The sequence below is a fragment of the Crinia signifera genome, chromosome 8 (assembly GCF_055691185.1).
Source record: "Crinia signifera chromosome 8, ASM5569118v1, whole genome shotgun sequence".
In the NCBI taxonomy this organism is placed as follows: Eukaryota; Metazoa; Chordata; class Amphibia; order Anura; family Myobatrachidae; genus Crinia; species Crinia signifera.
Window position 1 is genome coordinate 62,330,064 of NC_139224.1, and position 21,935 is coordinate 62,351,998.

Consider the following 21,935-nt stretch of genomic DNA (forward strand, 5'->3'; position numbering starts at 1 on the left):
CAAATTTGTTTGGAAAATGGGCAAAATCATGTGCACTGCAGGTGGGGCAGATTTAACATGTGCAGAGAGAGTTCAATTTGGGTGCGGTGTGTTGAAACTGAAATCTGAATTGCAGTGTAAAAATAATGCAGCCAGTATTTACCCTGCACAGAATCAAAATACCTCACACAAAGCTAACTCTCTCTGCACATGTTACATTTGCCCCACCTGCAGTGCACATGGTTTTGCCCATTTTCCCAAAAAATTTGTACTGCGATCAGATCTGAATAAAGGCCATGGTGTTCAGAATTCAGAGAATCATTGCTTGCACCCGGCACTTATTTTTTTCTTTATACACTGTGGTATGCTCTCTGCTGGCCAACTGGTCAGAAGCTTTCAGAGTTGTGACTCCGACTCTATGGAACTCTCTTCCCTGCACAGTTTGAGAGGCCTCCACTCTAGAATCAAATAAAAAAGATTTACTAAACACTTTCCTATTTTGCGCAAGCATTTCACTAATATCCGCTGTTAAGGTTGTTTTGTATTTTGTGCTGTAAAGACAAATGTAAGACTCTTGTATCCCTTTAGTTATCAGGATGATACTAAAGCAAATTCGTAAATAATAGGTGCATTCATATCCGGAAATACATCTTTTTTTTACACATTCGGATTTTCAGGATTCACTATCGGAAATTCATATTCGTATTGATGGCACATTCGTATTTGTATTTACAAATACTAATGCATACACCATCGATAAAATATACGAATAGGAATCACCATTCAAAGGAATGGTGTTTCCTAATTTACTAAGCAACCGTATTAAAATACGGCCACTAACTATCAGTAAATGGCCGATAATTGCCAGCCAAATACGCCAGGAAAATACACTGCATTTTCCTAGCATATTTGGCTTTAGAAAGCAAAAAAAGAGTAGGTGATAGCAGCGCTTAGATATTAAAAAGAGAAAATTGGATGATCTTTACGATCGTTTTACTTCAATATAAGAAAAATAAACACACACAAATGAAATGGCACATATAAAACATAATTGGTACGTATAAAATGCAATTAAAAGCCCAGTTCCACACTAAACAGTACAAAAGGAGAGTCCATTCCTAGTATGCCCAGAGTGTCAAAATAGCAACATACAGTATTTACCGCTCCCAATTGGGTAGAAGAGTTTGATGTTTGAAATGTCCTTATGTCCAAATGGTCGGCCCAAAGTGGCACAAATTACCGAAATCCACTGGAGTTGGTTTGAGGACAATGGAATATGTCCTTGGATATCCAAATTAAGGTGTTTTTTGGAAAGAGTGGTGGTCCAAGGAATTTTGATATCCCAATGCGGTTTAGAATGGAAGGGATGAATCCTCTGCTGGGCTGGTTCGGACTGCAATCCTGAATGTGGGGTGGCAAATGGGCAACAGCACCACTGACGCGTTTTGCTGGTCCTGCCAGATTTATAAAGCTGGCAGGACCAGCGAAATGCATCAGTAGTGCTGCTGCTCATTTGCCAGCTTTATAAAGCTGGCAGGATCAGGATTGCCGAACCAGAGGATTCATCCCTTCCTGCTGGGCTGGTTCGTATTCTTAGTAAATTTGCATTCTTCGTAAATTTCCCCAATGTGTTCATACAGAGAACTCAAACATAATTATTGGCTCAATGCCCAGAGTCAGTACAATATGTGTTCATTCTGATTCATTCAACTAGTGAATGGTATGCTCTGAATTGTGGGTTATTGGATGAGGGTACCAAGAATATTTATTTAATATAATTAGAGCCTATAAATAAATAGACGTTACACCATTTAATTATTGTAGTTATATTTAAAGTCCTGGGTTAGCTGTTGGTTTAGTACCCAGTACCAATGAGGTCTAAATTAAATATATTTAATCCAATCAATACTCACCAAGTATGTACAGCAAACCTGCATAGCAAACCTGGCGATATCGCTGGTATCCTGTAGCATGCTAATGAAGGATGGAACATGATTTCTCTGTCCTTCAATAACATTGTTTCAGTGTGCATGGGCTATCTGGACTGACTGGCATTCAATGCCTGTCGCTTGTGTACCCAGCTTTAGCTAAGCCATCTCTAAAGCACTAGAACTTGCAAGATGTATCAGTGATCCTGGAGGTTGGAACTGCACATTACCAAACATCTAGTTTTGCCTATGCTACTCATGAGTAGCATAGGTAAAACTAGTCAGCTGAACATGCAGGTCCATTTTCTAGGTAATTAGCAAATGACCCACATGTTCAGCGGGATCCAAGCGACGACGCTGGATAATATTGTTAATTATATCACTCAGTGTGTATGCACAATATCATCCACTTGCGGGACCACCGATATTGTTATCTATGTTGGCGATACCTTGGGTTGTCTAGAGTGTACGGGGCTTTACATTTCGGACCGTATTAATCTTGTCCTTGAAATAGGAAGCAAGGTTTTGGGTACTGATAATAACTGTTGGGTAGGTAGGGGTAAGAAGTGATATAAATGTATTAAAAAGTCACTTGGGGTTAGAAGCTTGGGCAGAGAAGAGAAATGTGTGCAGGAGTTTTCAGGCCCTTTCGAGTGGTATATGGTCCTAAGGCCTCCATACACTAGTGAGATGTGGTCCGAATTGACCCGGTTCCAACGGATCGGGCCAATAAATTAGACCACAGAAAAACTTGTTTCGGCCTTTTGAATGTCTACCGTGTCCATGTCGACATTAAGCTTGTGTCGACCATCCGTCAATGTCAACCATTTAGATGTCAACCTAGTCACTGTCGGCCATTAGTGGTTGATCTAGTGACTGTCGATCTAGACATTGTCGACCCAGGGACCGGATACCTACTAACTCGTAGCACAACATTAGGGTCACATGTTTTTTATTTCTATTCTATCTGAAAACTAACCATATGCAGCTGATAACTACTTGTGTGGGAAGGAAGTTTTCCCCAATTGCATACAACTTGGTGTATGGCAGATGTGCATAAGCTTGTCAGGAGATACTGTATATCCATCATTCTATAAGGGCAAATAGGAACTGATTTATAAGAGTTACATTTAGATATTGTCCTGTAAAGTTGTATATAATATTAGAATATATCAGGTTTGAAACTTCCCTACACTATATTATTCTCACCATCATTGCTTAGTTGTAATGTGGTAAAGTTTATGAAGCCAGTCAGGAACTAAATATTACTGTATTGTGTAAAAATTTCTGCATATAGTAATGTTATTTAACACTTACAGATTTTAATAATTTTTTTTTACAGGTTTCTTATTCAAGGAGATACGTGAGAGTCTCGGGTAAACTGATACCCCTTTCAGACAGAAAAAAAGACCTGGTAATTTCATGACTCTTGCCGCGTCGACTCGGGTATTTTTCTGTCTGAAAGGGTCAACAACTGGGTTTTTTCCGTGTCTCACCCGTGTTCCCGGCTGTGTGAAAGGCTCCGACACAGGATTTTTATCCCGGCAATTGATAAAAAGCGCTTATTGGCTGTGAAGAATGGCGCTACGCGATTGGCTGATCATTTCTGGGTCCCTGATTGGCTGAGCGGGCATGGCAGGGGCATCAGACATGCACTGCAGCCCAAAAGCAGACAGGCATGGCGCATTAGAAAGACAAGGAGGTCCGTGAGCTGCTGGCGGTCAGAGGGGAGGAAGAGATCAGGAAACAAATCACTGGCACAGTGAAGTCTAGTGTAGTCACAGTGTAGTCTGTAGTCTACACCAATATTGCCGAGATCCTCAACTCAAGGGGCATTGTGCGTACCCAGCAACAGGTAGTCAACAAACTAAAAGCTCTGCGCAAGTAGTACAACAAAGTTTGTGACAACATGAGGAAAGTGGTGCTTGGAGGATGGAATGGGTTTACTCTGACCAATGTAATGAAGTATTTGGCTTTCTGCCCTGGTGAACGCCGTTGCCATATCATCGTCCAGTGCAGCTTCATCACAGACCATAACTCCAGAATGCAGCCCATCTTGCTGACTAGTTTGGGTAATGCTTTTAATGTAATGCTTTGACCATGGGACCCCATCAAGTGTGTCCCCTGGCTATTGCATTGCACCACCTGCTAGTGGAACCTATATATACTAAAACATGGGGGAAACCCACTCACATAGATGGTATGAAGGATTTTGAGTACATTGTGTGTCTAAAAAACACCAAGGACCAATCAATTTGTGGGTGGCCACGAGAAGGCCTCAACCATATATATATATATATAGTGACATGGCTGCTATTCGATTGTAATGGTTGATTATCTTCCTTTCTTTGTAATATTTGATGTACCTGCAAGGAAGAAGAAAACATCAAAGATGGAGCTTGCTACACCAGCAATGTCAAGAATCCTGGTTGATCATCTGTGGGAATCCGATGTTGAATTCCAAACTCAAGAGGATGCCCGGCTGCAGCACTTCTTTGACAATGAGAGACAGTTACAAGATCCGCTTTCGTTCAGTTCAACAGTTTAGTGCCTGCTGAATCAGTCAGTCAGACTACTGTAGGTGTGTCTCCCCTATACTCTAATGCAGTGGTCTCCAACCTTTTTTGGGTCGGGAGCTACTCGCGACAAAATAAACCGCCCGAAGAGCTACTAAAGTAAAAAAAAATAAAAAATCTGCATAATATCCCAAAAAATGCCCTTTACACATAATGCCACAAACTGTAATGCCCCAAAACATACCTCCCAACACTGGAGGCAGAGGAGAAGAGTCATCTGCGCGTGCCGAAGGCACGCGCCAAAAATTAGAAGGTTCAGCTACTACCGTGGAACTCCTGTGAGGCTACATCCCCCATTTTTTCCACACACACACACACACACACGATGCCCATTATACATATGCCCAACAACGTGATACTCCGTTATACAAATGCCCCACACCGTGATGCACCATTATACATATCCCACAGTGATACTCCATTATACATATGCCACACACCATGATGCTCCATTATACATATGCCACACACCGTGATGCTCCATTATACATATGCCACACACCGTGATGCCCATTAAACATATGCCGCACACCGTGATGCCCATTATACATATGCCGCACACCGTGATGCCCATTATACATATGCCGCACACCGTGATGCCCATTATACATATGCCGCACACCGTGATGCTCCATTATACATATGCCACACCGTGATGCACCATTATACATATGCCACACACCGTGATGCACCATTATACATATGACACACACCGTGATGCACCATTATACATATGCCACACACCGTGATGCTGATTATGCCTATGACCCATAACGTGAAGCTCCTTTATACATATGCCCCACACCTTGATGCTCATTAAACATGTGCCACACAAATGATGCCCATTACACATATTGCACACAATGTCCCACAGTAAGGCTTCTAATAAAAAAATGTAAATTACCTGCTTGCTGTCAGGGGTTGAATTTTGTTGCCAGGGGTTAATGCTCATTGACAAGGGGGTCACTGCTTGCCCCCTCCACTATGCCCGTCTTCACATGGGCATAATAAATGAATAATTGCTGCTGGTGCTCAGCTCCGTCATCACCCTGCTGGCAATTAGCGTTCTTCCCCCCCACAGCCCCCACCATGCTAGAAGTCATATTTGACTTCTAGCCTGCTGCCTCCGTCATCACCCTGCTGGCATTTAGCGTTCTTCCCCCCCACAGCCCCCACCATGCTAGAAGTCATATTTGACTTCTAGCCTATGACAGGGAGGGAACACAGAGCTGCGCTGCTGCAGCGTTACCCGGAAGTGCCGGGAGCGCTTAGCGCGGTGCTCCCTGTCAGACGCTAGAGGTCAAATATGACTTCTAGCGCCTGTGTGCTGTCTCTGGTCCCCGCGGACTACAGCGGGGCAAGGCGGCGGCTATAGCGCCGCAAGCCAGCGGCAACAACGGGCGGGCGGACTGGGCAGGGCAGGCAGCAGTGGTCGAGCCACCCGTTTCGCTCAGGCGAGCTACCGGTAGCTCGCGAGCGACGGGTTGGCGACCACTGCTCTAATGCATGGGTCCTCAAACTGCGGCCCTCCAGATGTTGTGAAACTACAAATCCCAGCATGCCTTGCCACAGTTTTGCTATAAGGGAGTGTTAAAACCGTGGCAAGACATGCTAGGATTTGTAGTTTCACAACATCTGGAGGGCCGCAGTTTGAGGACCCATGCTCTAACGCAGGGGTGGGCAACCGGTCAGAGGTAAAGAGCCGAAAAATATCGTCGGTCAAGCCAAAGAGCCAACATCTTGCGCCGAAGGCGCTCGAACCAAAAAGGGTTGTGATCGGGGGAGTGGTCAGGGGCGTGGTCATATGACACAAGGGGAGTGGCCACATGACAAAACTTTATGCCCCCAGTGCCAGATATGCCCCCCACAGTGCCAAACATCATATGCCCCCCCACAGTGCCAAACATCATATGCCCCCCCACAGTGCCAAACATCATATGCCCCCCCACAGTGCCAAACATCATATGCCCCCCCACAGTGCCAAACATCATATGCCCCGCCACAGTGCCAAACATCATATGCCCCCCACAGTGCCAAACATCATATGCCCAACACAGTGCCAAACATCATATGCCCCCCACAGTGCCAAACATCATATGCCCCCCACAGTGCCAAACATCATATGCCCCCCACAGTGCCAAACATCATATGCCCCCCACAGTGCCAAACATCATATGCCCCCCACAGTGCCAAACATTATATGCCCCCAACAGTGCCAAACATCATATGCCCCCCACAGTGCCAAACATCATATGCCCCCACAGTTAGGAAGCTGGGCCCTCCAGCACAGGTCTTGCCCAACAAACAAATGAGCCACGGGCCAAGAGGGTCCGACTAATGCGCCCACAGGCCGGAAGGGCCTGAATGTGCCCACGGGCCTAGTGCCCGACACCCAGTGGTCTAGGGTGGATGGGGGGTAGGAGGCCAAAGGCCCCTACCTGGTGTTGGGAGAGGCCGCTGGGGGGAGCTTCGTCAGCTCTTTTGCTTCCCACCCCAGCTGGCCTCTCCAGGAGCCATCTTCTTTCTTCTTGCAGAAGGCGCCGGAGATCTTCTGTCTTTATCCCAGCATCTTCTGGCCTCTTCAGCGGCGCCGGAACTCTTCTCCCCGCCGCCGTCTTCTGCGCCGTCCTCCGGTGGCTTCTCGCGTCTTCAGGAGCGCTCCTGCGCTCCGCCGGCGTGGAGACGACTTTTCGCCCTCCCGCTGGCGTCTGATGGCAGACGCCAGGGGCCGCGCGGAAACGGTGCGGCGAGCGCTGATTGGCTCGCCGCGGCCGTTTCCTATTGGCCGCCGATGCAGAGTTTTGAATTGGCAGCCAAATTGGCGCCAAATTCAAAACCCCGCTTCGCCGATGGGACGGGACCCGCACATTACAGCGTGGCGAGCCGCGGGTTGGCCACCGCTGCTCTAACGTATTGCAATAGTTAAATGCATATATGTTTACTTATTTATGACCAATAAAGAATACCATGTCTTTAAACTGGAATAAAATATATATTTAAAGTAAACTAACAGGCATAAAAATATTTTGAACAAAATAAAAAAAGTTCTTTCAAACATACAACCCATGTGTCCTTCTACTGTGTCATAGTATAAGTTAACAGTTAGGGTGTTACAGATAACTGTTTAATGCAATGCAGTGAGCAGTCACCTCCCACTATTCATGACCTCATCTCTGTGTGCCTTTGAAAGAAAGAGTTTTGCAGGAAAAATCTGGCTTCTGTGTGAAAGGGGTCGACCTGGGAAATACCCGGGATTTTGTTGTTGTGTGAAAGGGGGTCAGCACCTTTCAGCCTAGTTCTACCCGGGTTTTTGTATCTGGGAAATACCTGGGTTTTGGGGGATTTTCTGTCTGAAAGGGGTATGACTAAAGATTCTAAATATGAAAAGAGGTGATGTTGCCCATAGCAACCAATCAGATTCTTATTTTCTAGAACACAGGTTCTCAAACTTGGTCCTCAGGACCCCACACAGTGCATGCTTTGCAGGTCTTCTTACAGAATCAAGTGAAATAATTAGCTCCACCTGTTGATTTTTCAAAATGTGTCAGTGAGTAATAAGTGATATATTGCGATTCGGCAGTTATCATTATAAATCCATGTGCGTCCAATCTGAGAGAGTGTCCTTGAAGTTGCTGCTCTGAGTAGGGTCCAATCAAAGTGACAAATCTGGAAATATTAATATAATTTATTGCTGTGTATGTGGCCCTTCTCCAGTAGTTTTGCAGAACAAATGAATTATATTATTTAATCATGTAATATCATAGTAATAATGTATTTCCAGGTGGTTGCCATATTGTCAGTTTTTCTTAGAAGAAGAGAATGAACTCATATGACTGAGGGGTGAGCTGACAGATGGAGACCTCTGTTGATGTATAAAGAAGACCATAGCCATGGGAGGCAGATATATGATAGATTATATGACAGAGCCCAGTCTATGCTGCTTTAATAGCCAAGGAAGTTTATTCACCAAATCCATTCTGCATTTTGCATTTAGTTATACAGTATATGTATTTAGTCTGATATAATTTAGTATTAGATCAGAGGTTGGTCTGTTGGCTGTGTAGCACTTTAATATCTGAGAAACTGAGGCAGTTTCAGTGGGTGTGGGTTGTTAGGTCTACACCAACTAGGTCGACAAACATTGGGTCAACACCACTAGGTCGACAGGCAGCAAGGTCGACATGGGTCAAGGTCGACATGGGTCAAGGCCGACATGTGTCTAGGTCGACAGTCAAAAGATTGACATGGGGTTTTTCACTTTTTTTTACCCGAATGTCGACACAGTCGACATGGACACAGTTTGAAATGCACCGCATCCCCTCGCATCGCTCGCTATGCTTCAGGCACAGTGCCTTGCTACGCTCGGCACACTATTTTATTCTCCCATCAGGCCCTAGAGCAGGGGTGTCAAACTCAAATTCATCGGGGGCCGCATCAGCAGTTTGGTCACCCTCAAAGGGCCGCTGTATAATAATAATGCAATGACACTACAGGCTGCTCCCGCTGTATAATAATAATGCAATGACACCACAGGCTGCTCCTGCTGTATAATAATAATGCAATGACACCACAGGCTGCTCCCGCTGTATAATAATAATGCAATGACAGCACAGGCTGCTCCCGCTGTATAATATAATAATAGTAATGCCATGGCACAAATTATTATACAGGGGGAGCAGCCTGTGGTGTCATTGCATTATTATTATACAGAGGAAGCAGCCTGTGGTGTCATGGCATTACTTTTATATTATACAGGGGGAGCAGCCTGTGGTGTCATGGCATTATTATTATACAGGGGGAGCAGCCTGTGGTGTCATGGCATAATGCCATGACACCACAGGCTGCTCCCCCTGTACAATAATAATGACACCACAGGCTGCTCCCCCTGTATAATATAAAAGTAATGCCATGACACCACCACCAGATATATTGTTTTTTTATGTAACTTACTGTATTTTATCCCTCAAGCTCCTTTGCTGCTGCTGCTGCGGCTCCAGTAATTTCAATTCCACTCTCTGCGCTACGGCCTGTCCTGCTGCGGCCCCCCGACTCGGCCTGCCTTCCTTCCTCTCTGCAGACGCGTGGGTGGGAGGCGTCATCGTCATGACGTCCCCACCCAGCGTCTGCCACTGCCTCGATAAGAGGGAACCGGCTGCCGGGCCCTCCTCCACGTAGCCGTGGAGGCCGGCGGCCATGTTCCTGTGGCCGCAGACATCTTAAAAGACCACAGGAACATGGCCGCCGGCAGTGCAAAAAAAACCTCTCAAAAGTTGTGTTTGACACCTGTGCCCTAGAGGATGGTAGGTCAAGAAATACCGCCTGTCGGCTCAAAAAACAGTGAAAAACCCCATGTCGACCTTTTGACTGTTGACTTAGCCCATGTCGACCCAATCTTGTGTAGACCTAATTACCTGTCGACCTAGACCCACGTCAACCTTGCTGCCTGTCGACCTAGTGGTGTCGACCCAATACTTGTCAACCGTTTCAGTAACCCAGTGATAGAAGTTTTAATCACAAGTAGGATACTTACTTTGAGATTCTTAATTTGTAATCCCTGATCCATTTGGTACAAATGGTTTTTAGAGTGTTGTGTACCCTGGCCCACCGCCCCAAACCCCCCCCCCCCCCCCGGAATCTTGGGTGCATCGTTGCTGCTAACACCCTGCGTCTGCACATGCGCAGAAAGGGGCGAACGAAAGCACGCACACACAAGACACTTGCACGCCCCGTTTTGACAGAGCTGCCCTCTGCAGCTCCTCCGATGCCGCCCCCAACTTCCCCCAGCTACCCCGATCCCTGCTCATCTACCTGAAGTGGAGACAGGCAGGGAAAGAGCTCCCCGCTGCTGTGTTGTTGGGGATGCGTGCGTGTGTGAGTTGCTTGCGTATCCCCATCAGATGGAGCGCCTCTCCACCAGTGATCGGCAGCTGAGGGAATCTGGCCCAGCGCTGGCTGAGAGGCGCTCCATCCATCTGTATATGCAGCGGCGGATATCTGATTGCAGGAGTGGGGCTGCTGCTGGTCCTGATGCTGGTACCCCACCACTGCCGCTACTCCCCACTGCATATGACAGGCATCGGGATTGGCCCATGTGCAGTATCATCCCTGACTTCTTTGGGAAGGAGGTAACAGCCCCCAACTGGACTGCCTTGGGGGACATGTAGGCCACGCTTCCAATCAGTGGCGGATTCAGGGGGGGGGGCACCCGGGCACGTGCCCCCCCTGTCATTTATTTTGTAGCTGAGGACCAGGGCTTTCCAACGAGCCCAGCCCCGTGTCTCTAGCCCCCCGGGAACCAGAGATATCGCCTGGCAAACCTGTAACGTTTTTTCCACATAGGATAATATGGGACCCGTCAATTCCAACCCCCACCCAGTTCCGACGGCTGCCAGTTCCCGTCCTGGCATCACAGAAGCTTGTGGTTGATATCATTCAATTCCAAATCGCTGGCCCTTCAATATGATACCAGACTGGTCCAAATCGGTCAATTGGTTCCAGAGATATTGCATGTAAACCAATTTTTTTTATTTTTGCAATGTCATTTCATGGCTGTTCATGATTTTGAGGGCAGGTTACTCTGGAACCAAACGTTCCAGTTTTACTGGACCAAATTCATTCAAAGCCCACTCAAAAGTTCTTAAATATAATACTTGTCTTATGTAAATGGGTCAGTTGGTTCCGAAGATATAGCCGGTTAAATGAGATAACTGGTTAAAGGGGGGGAGGGGTGGTTTTCTCTCCCCCTCACACCAGAAAATGCAGGGACTAGGCTGGTGTAAAAGGGGCCAACCTGGGAATGCATTTTCTGGTGTGAAAGGGGTATTATTTCAAATAGCCGGGACCTGCAGTGCTCTGAATGCAGCCAGGCTCTGCCACTGTCAGTGGCTATCACTTCTGCTGTGGCGGCTGTCCCCCATTTACCGTGAGCATGTATTCTCCCTTGGCAATGAACATGTAATCCCACATGGCAACGAGCATGGAACATCTGGCAATGAGCATGGAACCCTTGGCAATGAGCATGTAGAGAAGCAGCACTTATGTAGCATAATTTTTAATAGGCATTATGGTGTTTGGCATAACACATAATGGACATAATGGCATGTAACTTAACGTGTAATGGACATTATGGTGTAAATGTTTAATGCGCGCCTTTGGTGGACAATGTCCCTGTTTATGAAGTGTATTGTGAATTTTGGCTTAATCTGTGTGGCATTATGTGAATTCTGGCTCAATCCATGTGGCGTTATGGGAATTTTGGCTCAATCCGTGTGGCATTATGTGAATTTTTTCCCAATCCGTGTAGCATTATGTAAATTTTGGCTCAATCCGTGTGGCATTATGTGAATTTTGGCTCAATCCATGTGGCATTATGTGAATTTTGGCTCAATCCGTATGGCATTTTATGCATTTGGCTCAATCTGTGTGGCTTTATGTGAATTTTGACACAATCCATTTGGCATTATGTGAATTTTGTCTCAATCCGTGTGTGTTATTATGTAAATTTTGGCTCAATCCATGTGGCATTATGTGAATTTTGACACAATCCATGTGTCATCCAAGTATAATGGGGTCTAGTATTTTGTTGCATAATGTGTAGAAGTTGTATATGGTGTTGACACGCCCCCTGTTGAGTGGCCACACACCCTTTTCTGGAGCGCGCCTTTGGCGCGCGCACAACTACATCCTTCACTTTTGTCGCCATGGTGGGCCTGCGTACTTTAAATGCCAGGGGCTATTTTTAATTCCATTCCCACCCTCTCCTGCCGCTCTCTTAGCATGTACACTGACACCACTAACACCGCCCCTCCCCCACCCAAACCCTTTTTTATCATGGTGCCCCCCCTGTCATTTTATCCTGGATCCGCCCCTGCTTCCAATAGGAAGTCACTGCCAGTTACAGTGAAGCCAGTGCAGTATATGTACACTACAGAGATGGATTTTACCTGGGGGGGGGGGGGGGGGGCTGCAGCCCATAGGTAAAAACTGCCACTGAATATATGGATGCAGTGTGTGCGGTGTGGGCCCACTGGACCTAGGGGCTTGTCTGCATTGCATACAAACAACCCAATATAGAAACGCTTATGATGTAAAGATCTTAATTCAGTATTTTAAAGTTAAATTAGACAATAATTGGATAATATTTAATGGTTCTTACTAGAGATTACAGTTGGATCATGTTTCACCTCAGCCATTGAAGGTTTGGTTCCAGTGGCCAATGGCTGACCCTACAATAATGAGGATCTAATGTAAAGAAGATTTTTCCAGTGTTCTACAACTAAGCTCATTAGATTGCTTCTCACTGTTAAGCCCCTACAAATGAGAGATGTGTGCACCGTCAGCATGTCACACTGAACTCGAACCCTCAACCTCAAATACTACAGGCAGACACCTAAAGCACTGAATTATTTTGTCCTTCACAGGAAGCCTAACTAAATTAAATTAGTTGTTGTTTGTTTAACCATTGTAGCCAAACATATTTAGGGGTGATTCTCTTTCATTCTCTTGCATACGCAAGGAGGACCGATGTTGCGCGTCTGCGCAGGCATGTTTCTGCACGTGCAGACATATCCGTCCCAGTGTACACACATATGGAAGTGACTTGAAAGTCACTATTATATGCGTGTACCTTCCACATCTTTCAATGGTTGGCGACTATCGAAAGATGTGGGAGATTATCCGTGGCGTACTAATGGATGTTTATGCTAAACATCCTTTCACAGCCTGTACAGGCGAACCCACGCTGCGAAGGGCGGACAATCACCGGGTGGGGTTTGGTGGATTTGCAAAGCTGCGAATTTGCAGCCTTGCGAATCAACCAGAATAACCCCCATAATGTAGGTAGTGTGTGGCTGCATGCAGTTTGCCGCTTGCCGCTGCACAATACAAAGTTCTGCTGGCCAGGCTGCAAGAGTTTAAACAGTTCCAAGAGTCCAGCTGACAGTCAGTACTGGTAACAGCCACAGAGTGTAAACAGGGGGAACCAAAATAGCAACTTAAAGGTCGACATGGCTGAAGGTCGACAGGGTCATTAGGTCGACACAAGCATTAGGTCAACATGGGGAAGGTGGACATCAGGATTTTTCACTTTTTTTGTCCCCAATGTGGACACAGTCGACATGGCCACTGAAACGTAGCACCTGCGAAACATGCACTGTTTGGGGTCTGAGGACCGACTTTGAGAACCTGTGATTTAAACAATTTGATCAATCTGATCCTTTAGAATGTAAGCACTAATGAGCAGGGCCCTCTCTCCTCATGTGCTTTTCTTAGAATATATCTCTGCCACTGTTATAATTGCATCAGTGTCCGCTGCTGCAACTGTCTTTTATTTACCATGTACTTGTCCTAATTTGCATTTGTACTGTAAATCATTATTTTGTCTTTTTTTTTTTTTTTGCTCATCTATGTATTGTGAGGCGCTGCAGAACCCTTGTGGCGCTATATAAATAATAATAATAATAATAATAAAAAAGCAAACTGATGTACTAATTACTAATACTAATTGGGGTAAGTCCTTATCTTCAGCTGCAGGCCATATTTTATATTTTTCAACATAAATTGCTTTGCCAATTTTTCTAAGTAAGAAATGATTCTTCCATGTTTATTTAGTAAGTGAAGTTAGGTAATTTCTGATATATTTAAATAGGTGTTACCGAAGATTTCAAAAAGGTAAAGAAAAATCTGTAATTCGACTGTAAACTTCTTTGGTAATACAAGAAACAGAGTGGGGTAATCCACCGCACAGGATAGAGTATAGCGATTATTATTATTATGGCGTATGACCCCCTGTTGTTATGATTTTTATAATTTTATGACCATATTAATTAGGGGTGTGCTACCACTGACACAAATACAACAGAATAAGCGAAGAAAGAGAAAGTGTGTCTTGGTGTGGTGCACCATAGAGATTTAATGCCGATAAAAATTAACCTTTAATTCAATATTCTAAAAACTGCGAAATATAAAAAAAAAAACATAGATGACAAACAAAGTGAAAATAAGTGCGTGTTTAAAAACAGCACATGTGGGGACTAATTGTTTGTTTTAAATTGAGTCTCTTTATTGGTATGTTTTATACAGTGTTGCGTCTTTCACAATTTGTATCAGTATCAAATGTGGGACAGTTTCCTCTTATTACATTTGTTACAATTGTTTGTGAATAAACTGTTAGCACTTTTATTCTCAGAGTCTGTGTCTCTATTGCCAATTATCAAAATATCAGAGTGTCGACACTTGTGTGTCGATAACGTGCTATTTATGTCAACTGCAACTGGATGTTACTATCAATCAACCACTGTTCATAAATTAAGTTAGGTATGGATTCCTGATTCACAGTGGGTTATCGTACACAGCATATGTTATTAAGCCCTTAGCTTTTTTAGAATACTAAGGCAATATTCATGCTCGCCTCACTGATGCGTATCATAGGGCAGAGAAATGCCAGTACGTGGGGCAGTACACATTGACTGATTAATTAGATTCAATATGAATGCAATGTACAGCCTATAGCTTTTTAAATTGCAAAAAGTAACAGTACAATCAGAGGTATTGGTCCAGAGATCACCAGTCTGCAGGATAGATTGTCTCTGTGTGAAGCGGTACACACTAGCTTACATGTCCGCTATTTGGGTTTACAATGAATCAGCAGTGTTGGCATACATAGAGTGTGCCAGCTGCTGTATTTGGCAATAGGATCACAGTGCTAAATGTCAAACAGTGCTATTGTAGGATTACAGGCCTGAAAAGGGCTAGAGATGACAGACGCTAGATACACCTATGTTAGATCACGGCAGAGACAGTACACACAATTGACCACCCACACGGCCGTGCTGCCGGCGCGCGTTTCGCTCCCCGCTTTTACAAGGCAACTTTTTCAAGGCAACTTTTTCAAGGCAAGGACCTTATATAATAAGCTGTGGCATTACCCTGCTGGCTGGTTGTGCCTGGGGCTGGTTCTTAAAATACGGGGGACCCCTACTTATTTTGTCCCCCGTATTTTGGGAACCAGCCCCGGACCTGGAGCCTAGGGCTGGTTTAAAAAAATCAACGAAGCTCTATTTGTCGGGTTTCCTGATTTTTTAATACCAGCCCTGGGCTCTTCAGCCTGGTGCTGGTTACGGCAGGGGGGGGGGGCACCCCACGTAGATATTTGTTTTTTACTAAATACCGTTTCAGAGCCATTCCCACTGCCTAAAAAACGGCTCTGCTTTTTAAACGTGTTGAAATACCGGTTAACTTTAACCGGTAAATCAACTCTGGCGCTTTCCCACTGCAGCCTTAAATGTTTAGAAAGGGGGAAAAAACGGCAATATACCGTTTAAGATCTGCAGTGGGAAAGGGGCATAAGTGAAGAGATCCCATGAACATTAATTGTTCATAACTTGGTTGGATAATAAGTATGTCTGCATAATTTCCAAGTGGAAATAGTGTGCACATTCCCTACTAGATGTGTAGCACAGATATTCTCTATATCCTAACAGTCATCACCAGCTGAGTATTCCACAATGTGTAGAAAATATGTCTATTATGTATTTCAGAAGATGAATGTATTTTGGACAGTAGTTCAAACACTGTTATAATGAAGAGTTCTAATACACTCCTAGAGATGCTGTACGTACTGGAACTCTAGTTCTTGTTGCACGCTTCTCGGAATACAAGAATTATGATGTCACGTGTCTTATGATTATGGGGGTTATTCAGACCTGATTGCTGGGCTGCGAATTCGCAGCCTGGCGCATTATTGATATGTACGGATTGTTGTGTGCAAACATGAGACCATCCTGCGATTAAATCCAGTGTCTTTATTAATTGCAAGTTGATTGACAGGAGCCTGGCATTAGGGGGTGGTAACTGTCTGTTTTCTGGGAGTGTCAGGGAAAACGCAGGTGTGCCCAGGCGTTTTCATAGAAGGTGTGAGGTGTCAGCTCTGGCCCCAATCAGTCTGTTTCTATCGCACTGGCTGAGTAGGTTCTGCGTGATGCATAGACTGCACACACTGGGAAAATCCATTCGCAAGTAATCATCGATCTGAGATATTTAAAAAAAAAAGCATTTCACAGTCTTACACAGGGCGGGAGTTCACTCTGGCGGGTGACAGTTATCTGAAGCAGGGCTCTGCAAATTAGCAAAGAAGTGATCAGGTCTGAATAACCGTTACTTGTTTAGTTTCACGGTGGACGATATATCGGATGCGATATCAGCCGATATATCGACCGATCTGATGCGATCCGATGGGATTTTTTACCTGTTCATAATCCCACTATCCACTACGCATGGAGTTGATTTTATATAGTGTGGCAAGCGCAGTAATCCGCATTCCCTTGCGGGGCCGCAACGCTCACCACGCTTCGGGCTCGCTGCGCTCGCCACACTATATAAATTCAACTCCATGCGTAGTGGATAGTGGAGTTATGAACAGGTAAAAAATCGCATCGCATCAGCCGATATATAAGCCGATATCGCACCGATATGTCGGCCACCGTGAAACTAAACAAGTACCGAATAACCCTCAGTGATATGACCTATAATTCTACAATTGTTATTACCATCCATAGCATGATCTAAAGATGCTACCCGCATTAACGTTACAGCTCTCAAGGTGCCAGTGAGAAGACTGCCTTACAGTATGTCAGACCTTGCAACAAAAGGAAAAATATCTATACATTATCTGCAATTACTGAGATACTGTATCTCAATATTATTGTAACAACAATTATTCATTGTAAAACAGAAACACTGCAAGCTTCTAGTACAGCATTTCAACAGGTATTGATGCTTATTATAAATGTATAGCAATGTATAAAAGAGCTACATACAGTACTAAACATCAGCAAACAACTATGTATGATGGCAGATATATTGTAAAGATGAGAAAAATAATTTTCCCAAAGTATTTTCTCAGGGTATGCTACACAGTAACCTTAGGACCACCCAGATTCTTAGGTGATAATTAAGAGGGGTACACATGGTGCAATTCCTTTTCTATTTAATCCGGATCGAATCACATGGCGCGGGGTACCCATTCCATTTAGACTATATAGTTCAGATTTATACTGTTTAGTCTTCACAGTCTATTTTTCTATTCGATTTTGATGCCACGGGGCTACAAATAGTGATCAAAATTAAATCAAATGCGTTCAATTTTAATTCAATTTCGATTTGATTTTGCTTATATAAGCAAAAACAAATAGAAAAATAGATGAAATCTAACCATGTGTCACCCTATTAGAACGATGGGTTAAGATAAGCACAGATACTGTTATTGCAATGTTACTTGTTATTAATATTAATATGCTATACAATATATATCTATACATATGTCTGGCAGGTTACCTTGGTCCAGGATTAGTTGTCCCAGTTTATCAGCTGTAAACATGCTAGTCGGACCATTCTAATATCTCTCAGTTCTTTGGTATGAATATCTTTGTTGATTCTCTTATGAAGTTTTTCCAACTCCTCCTCTCCCCCCTCTACTGACAGGCCCTCTCCAAAGCTGACATCATTTTATGCACACAGACACATGGACACAGTATGGACACTGGCTGCAATGTTAATCAGACCCAAAATTCTCTTAATTATTGTGACACTGGAGTGTATTATTTAATATGTGCTCCATATGTGGTTGAAATTACATTTGCACACCAAATATATGCGATCTAGAAAATATATTTCATTGTCAACATATTTAGTGGCTGATTCAGACGTTGGTGCACAAGCAGCGGCTGTATCTGTTGGAAGTCACTCATCTATGACAATTGGAAAACAGCCCCTTCACCGGAGTACATCTGAATGTGCAATGTCTGAGACACCCATTTTAAGTTTCCTATTGGTGCGCCATCGGTTGCATCATTGAAACTTGCACCCACCCTATGGTGGGTGCAGTTTCTCTGTCCATTTATGGACTTCTGTGTAAGCAGCTGAGTTTACACAACCGCTAACATCGACACGTAACTTCCAGTAACTTGTCCATCGGGAAAAATGTACTAAGAATACGAATACAACAGTTGTATTTATATTCGTAATATGTCAGAATACGACTGGCATCAGTCATATCTTGTCTAAAATATGAATTGTAAATAGGACAGATTTACTAATCTGCCATATTTACAGATTTGTATTTTTCAGATGGCTTAGCCAGGCGTGTTCTGGTGTATTCTGTCATATTATTATTTAGCGGCCATATATAAGGCCGCTAAATACAAATACGAGTCAGCAGCCTGCACGGATCAGTCAAATCCATGCAGGCTGCAGTGTAAAAAATAAATAAAAAAATGGCCATAACTAGCCCTGGGCTCAAAGACCTGGTCCTGGTTTAACAAAATCAGGGAACAAAACTTGTTGGGGTTCCCCATATTTTCAAAACCAGCACCAGGCCCAAGGTCCAGTTCTGTTCACCAAATACAGGGGGACAAAACGAGAAGGGGTCCCCTGTAGGGATGCCAATCCCGGGGCTTTTTTTCAATCCCGGGATTCGGGATTGAAATATGCCTAATCCCGGGATTCCCGGGACTGGGTTCGCCAATATAATGACAAACTTTAGTCCCCCTTCAGTCCCCCCAAACCCAGTCTCACTCACCCAGCCATTGGTGCGGGAGCCGGGCAGTGGTGTTTAGAGGCCGGCGGCTTTGATTGGGGGCCGTGTGGGGGTGGTCTGGAGGTGGGAGATGTGCAGGAGCCAGGGCAGCGGTGGTCTGGAGGTGGACGGCGGAGTAGCTGGGCGGCGGTGCAGGAGCGGGGCAGCGATTATGGCTCGGGTACCTCAGAGCAGCGGAGCGGGGTTTGGGAGCAGACGGGCAGCATCTGAGCTGGTCTCAGCGCTGCCCGACATTAGATTTGCGCATGTGCAGGCCAATCCCCGAATCCCCGGATTGGAAGCTCCAATCCCGGGATTCAAATCCCGGCGTTTTTAGGTGCAAATCCCAGGATCCCACTGATCCCGATCCCGGGATTGGCCACCCTAGTCCCCTGTATTTAGTGAATCAGCACCAGGCCAAGCCAGCCAGCAGGGTAATGCCACAGCCAGGGGACACTTATTATATAAGGTCCTGTGGCCAAAGCATTAACCTTTACTGACCGGTCAGCCAGGGCAAGGGCATCCCTGGGAGAGTGGGGACCCCCCCAATGACGAGGTCCCTCCCCTCCAAGTTTAACCCTGTCTGGGCTGAAGCCCGGGGATGTCCCCGGTTGCCCAGAGGCGGTGGCCAACGGGCTGATTAAATGGGTAAAAAAATAGAAATAAACTATTAAGTTCTGCTGTGGAACTATGAGTCCCAGAAAGCCTGTTCTGCATACTGGGACTTGGAGAACCACAAGTTCCAGCATGCGGCCCATTAATGGGTTTGCTGGGACTCTTAGTTCCACAGCAGAAGCAGTAGTTAAATAAAAGCACACTGACACCAGAAAAATAAAACTTTAGTACATTCGGAGCCTTTTCATACCTACTTACCTATCTTGATAGTAGATCGTCCCCTTGTCCTGTAGAAATCCATATGGGAGTACCTGTGGAGGGAAACCATACTTACCAGGGACCTCCGGTCCTTGCAACCTCTTCGGTCCAAGTAGGCATCCCTGTACTTGGCAAAACTAAAAAAAAACGCCAATATGGGGATCCCTACACTGACTGAGGAGAAGCCACTGTCTGTTTACATACTGCGGCTCCTCCCTCTGAATAGCGCTATTGCCCGCCAAGCAGCTCCTGATATAGGAGCTATAGGCCACTGAATAGCCCTATTCGGGGGAGGAACCGCAGGTATGCAGTATTGAATCAGTCCCTTAAAGTGGTACTGATTCCCCTTTCACACCGCAGCTATAACAGGGTATATTGCAGTTTTTAAGCATTTCAAAACGGTTCTAGCTGCAGTGTGAAAGTGCCAGAGTGAATTTACCGGTTACAAAAACCCAATGTTTGAAACTGTGTTAAAAGAAGGATCCTACATGTTTCAAAGCCAATCCATTTGCAGTGTGAAAGCCCCGGTATTTTGAATACATTACTCTGCAAAAGAAGGTGATAGGCTGTCTCCCTGCCTGGTGACACTATCCTGAATCAGGAAACAAAAGAAATAGCATTTGAAGTAGTGGAGAAGCATTGCTGGCATATTTCTACACTACAGAGCATACAGTCATGGCAACATGGACTGATTAGTAGGGGAGGGAGATGCTTAGATAAGAGGGGAGGCAGACATTGCCAGGCAAATCACTGGCACAGTAAAGGATTCTCTAATATACAGTTGTGCTCATAAGTTTACATAACTTTGAAGAATTTGTTATTTTCTGGCCATTTGTCAGAGAATATGAATGATAACTCGCAAACTTTTCTTTCACTCATGGTTAGTGGTTGGGTGAAGCCATTTATTGTCAAACAACTTTGTTTACTCTTTTTTAAATCATAATGACAACAGAAACTACCCAAATGACCCTGATCAAAAGTTTACATACCCTGGAGATTTTGGCCTAATAACATGCACACAAGTGGACACAAACGGGTTTGAATGGCTACTAAAGGTAACCATCCTCACCTGTGATCTGTTTGCTTGTAATCAGTGTGTGTGGATAAAAGGTCAGTGAGTTTCTGGTCTTCTGAAAGACCCTTGCATCATTCATCCAGTGCTGCACTGACGTGTCTGGATTCTGAGTCATGGGGAAAGCAAAATAATTGTCAAAGGATCTGCGGGAAAAGGTTATTGAACTGTATAAAACAGGAAAGGGATATAAAAAGATATCCAAGCAATTGAGAATGCCAATCAGCAGTGTTCAAACTCTAATTAAGAAATGGAAAATAAGGGATTCTGTGGAAACTAAATCACTGTCAGGTAGACCAACAGAAGAAAGCCATTACTGCACAAATGCCACAAAGCATCCCGCTTACAATACTCCAAACAGCACAGAGACAAGCCTCAAAACTTCTGGAACAAAGTCAAAAGTCAAAAATGTTACTCTTCGTCCACAACCATAAATGTTACATTTGGAGAGGAGTCAACATGGCCTAAGATGAAAGGTACACTATTCCTACTGTGAAACACGGAGGTGGATTGCTGATGTTTTGGGGATGTGTGAGCTACGAAGGCACTGGAAACTTGGTCAAAATTGATGGCAAGATGGATGCAGCATGTTATCAGAAACTACTGGAGGAAAATTTGCACTCATCAGCCCGGAAGCTACGCATGGGACATACTTGGACATTCCAACATGACAATGATCCAAACACAGGCCAAGTCAACCTGTCATTGGCTTCAGCAGCATAAAGTGAAGGTTCTGGAGTGGCCATCTCAGTCTCCTGACCTCAATATCATTGAGCCACTCTAGGGAGATCTTGAATGTGCAGTTCATGCAAGACAGCCCAAGAATTTACAGGAACTGGAGGCTTTTTTCCAAGAAGAATTTACTTCACTATCTGAGACAATAAAGAGCCTCATCCACAACTACCACAAAAGACTTCAAGCTGTCATTGATGTTA

The 21,935-nt window shown here is 44.7% G+C and overlaps 2 protein-coding genes across 3 annotated transcripts in view; one reads left to right on the forward strand and one right to left on the reverse strand.

The window, feature by feature from the left end:
* Positions 1-17,951, reverse strand: part of LOC146026157 (uncharacterized) — a 41,269-nt gene extending 23,318 nt beyond the window's left edge. The window contains exon 1 of the mRNA XM_083156574.1: positions 17,816-17,951. Coding sequence (XP_083012700.1) covers positions 17,816-17,858 — 43 coding nt within the window. The 5' untranslated portion in view covers positions 17,859-17,951. The remainder of the gene's footprint in view (positions 1-17,815) is intronic.
* The window catches only part of FAM234B (family with sequence similarity 234 member B), a 183,886-nt gene that overhangs the window by 59,609 nt on the left and 102,342 nt on the right, over positions 1-21,935 (forward strand). The window lies entirely within an intron of this gene.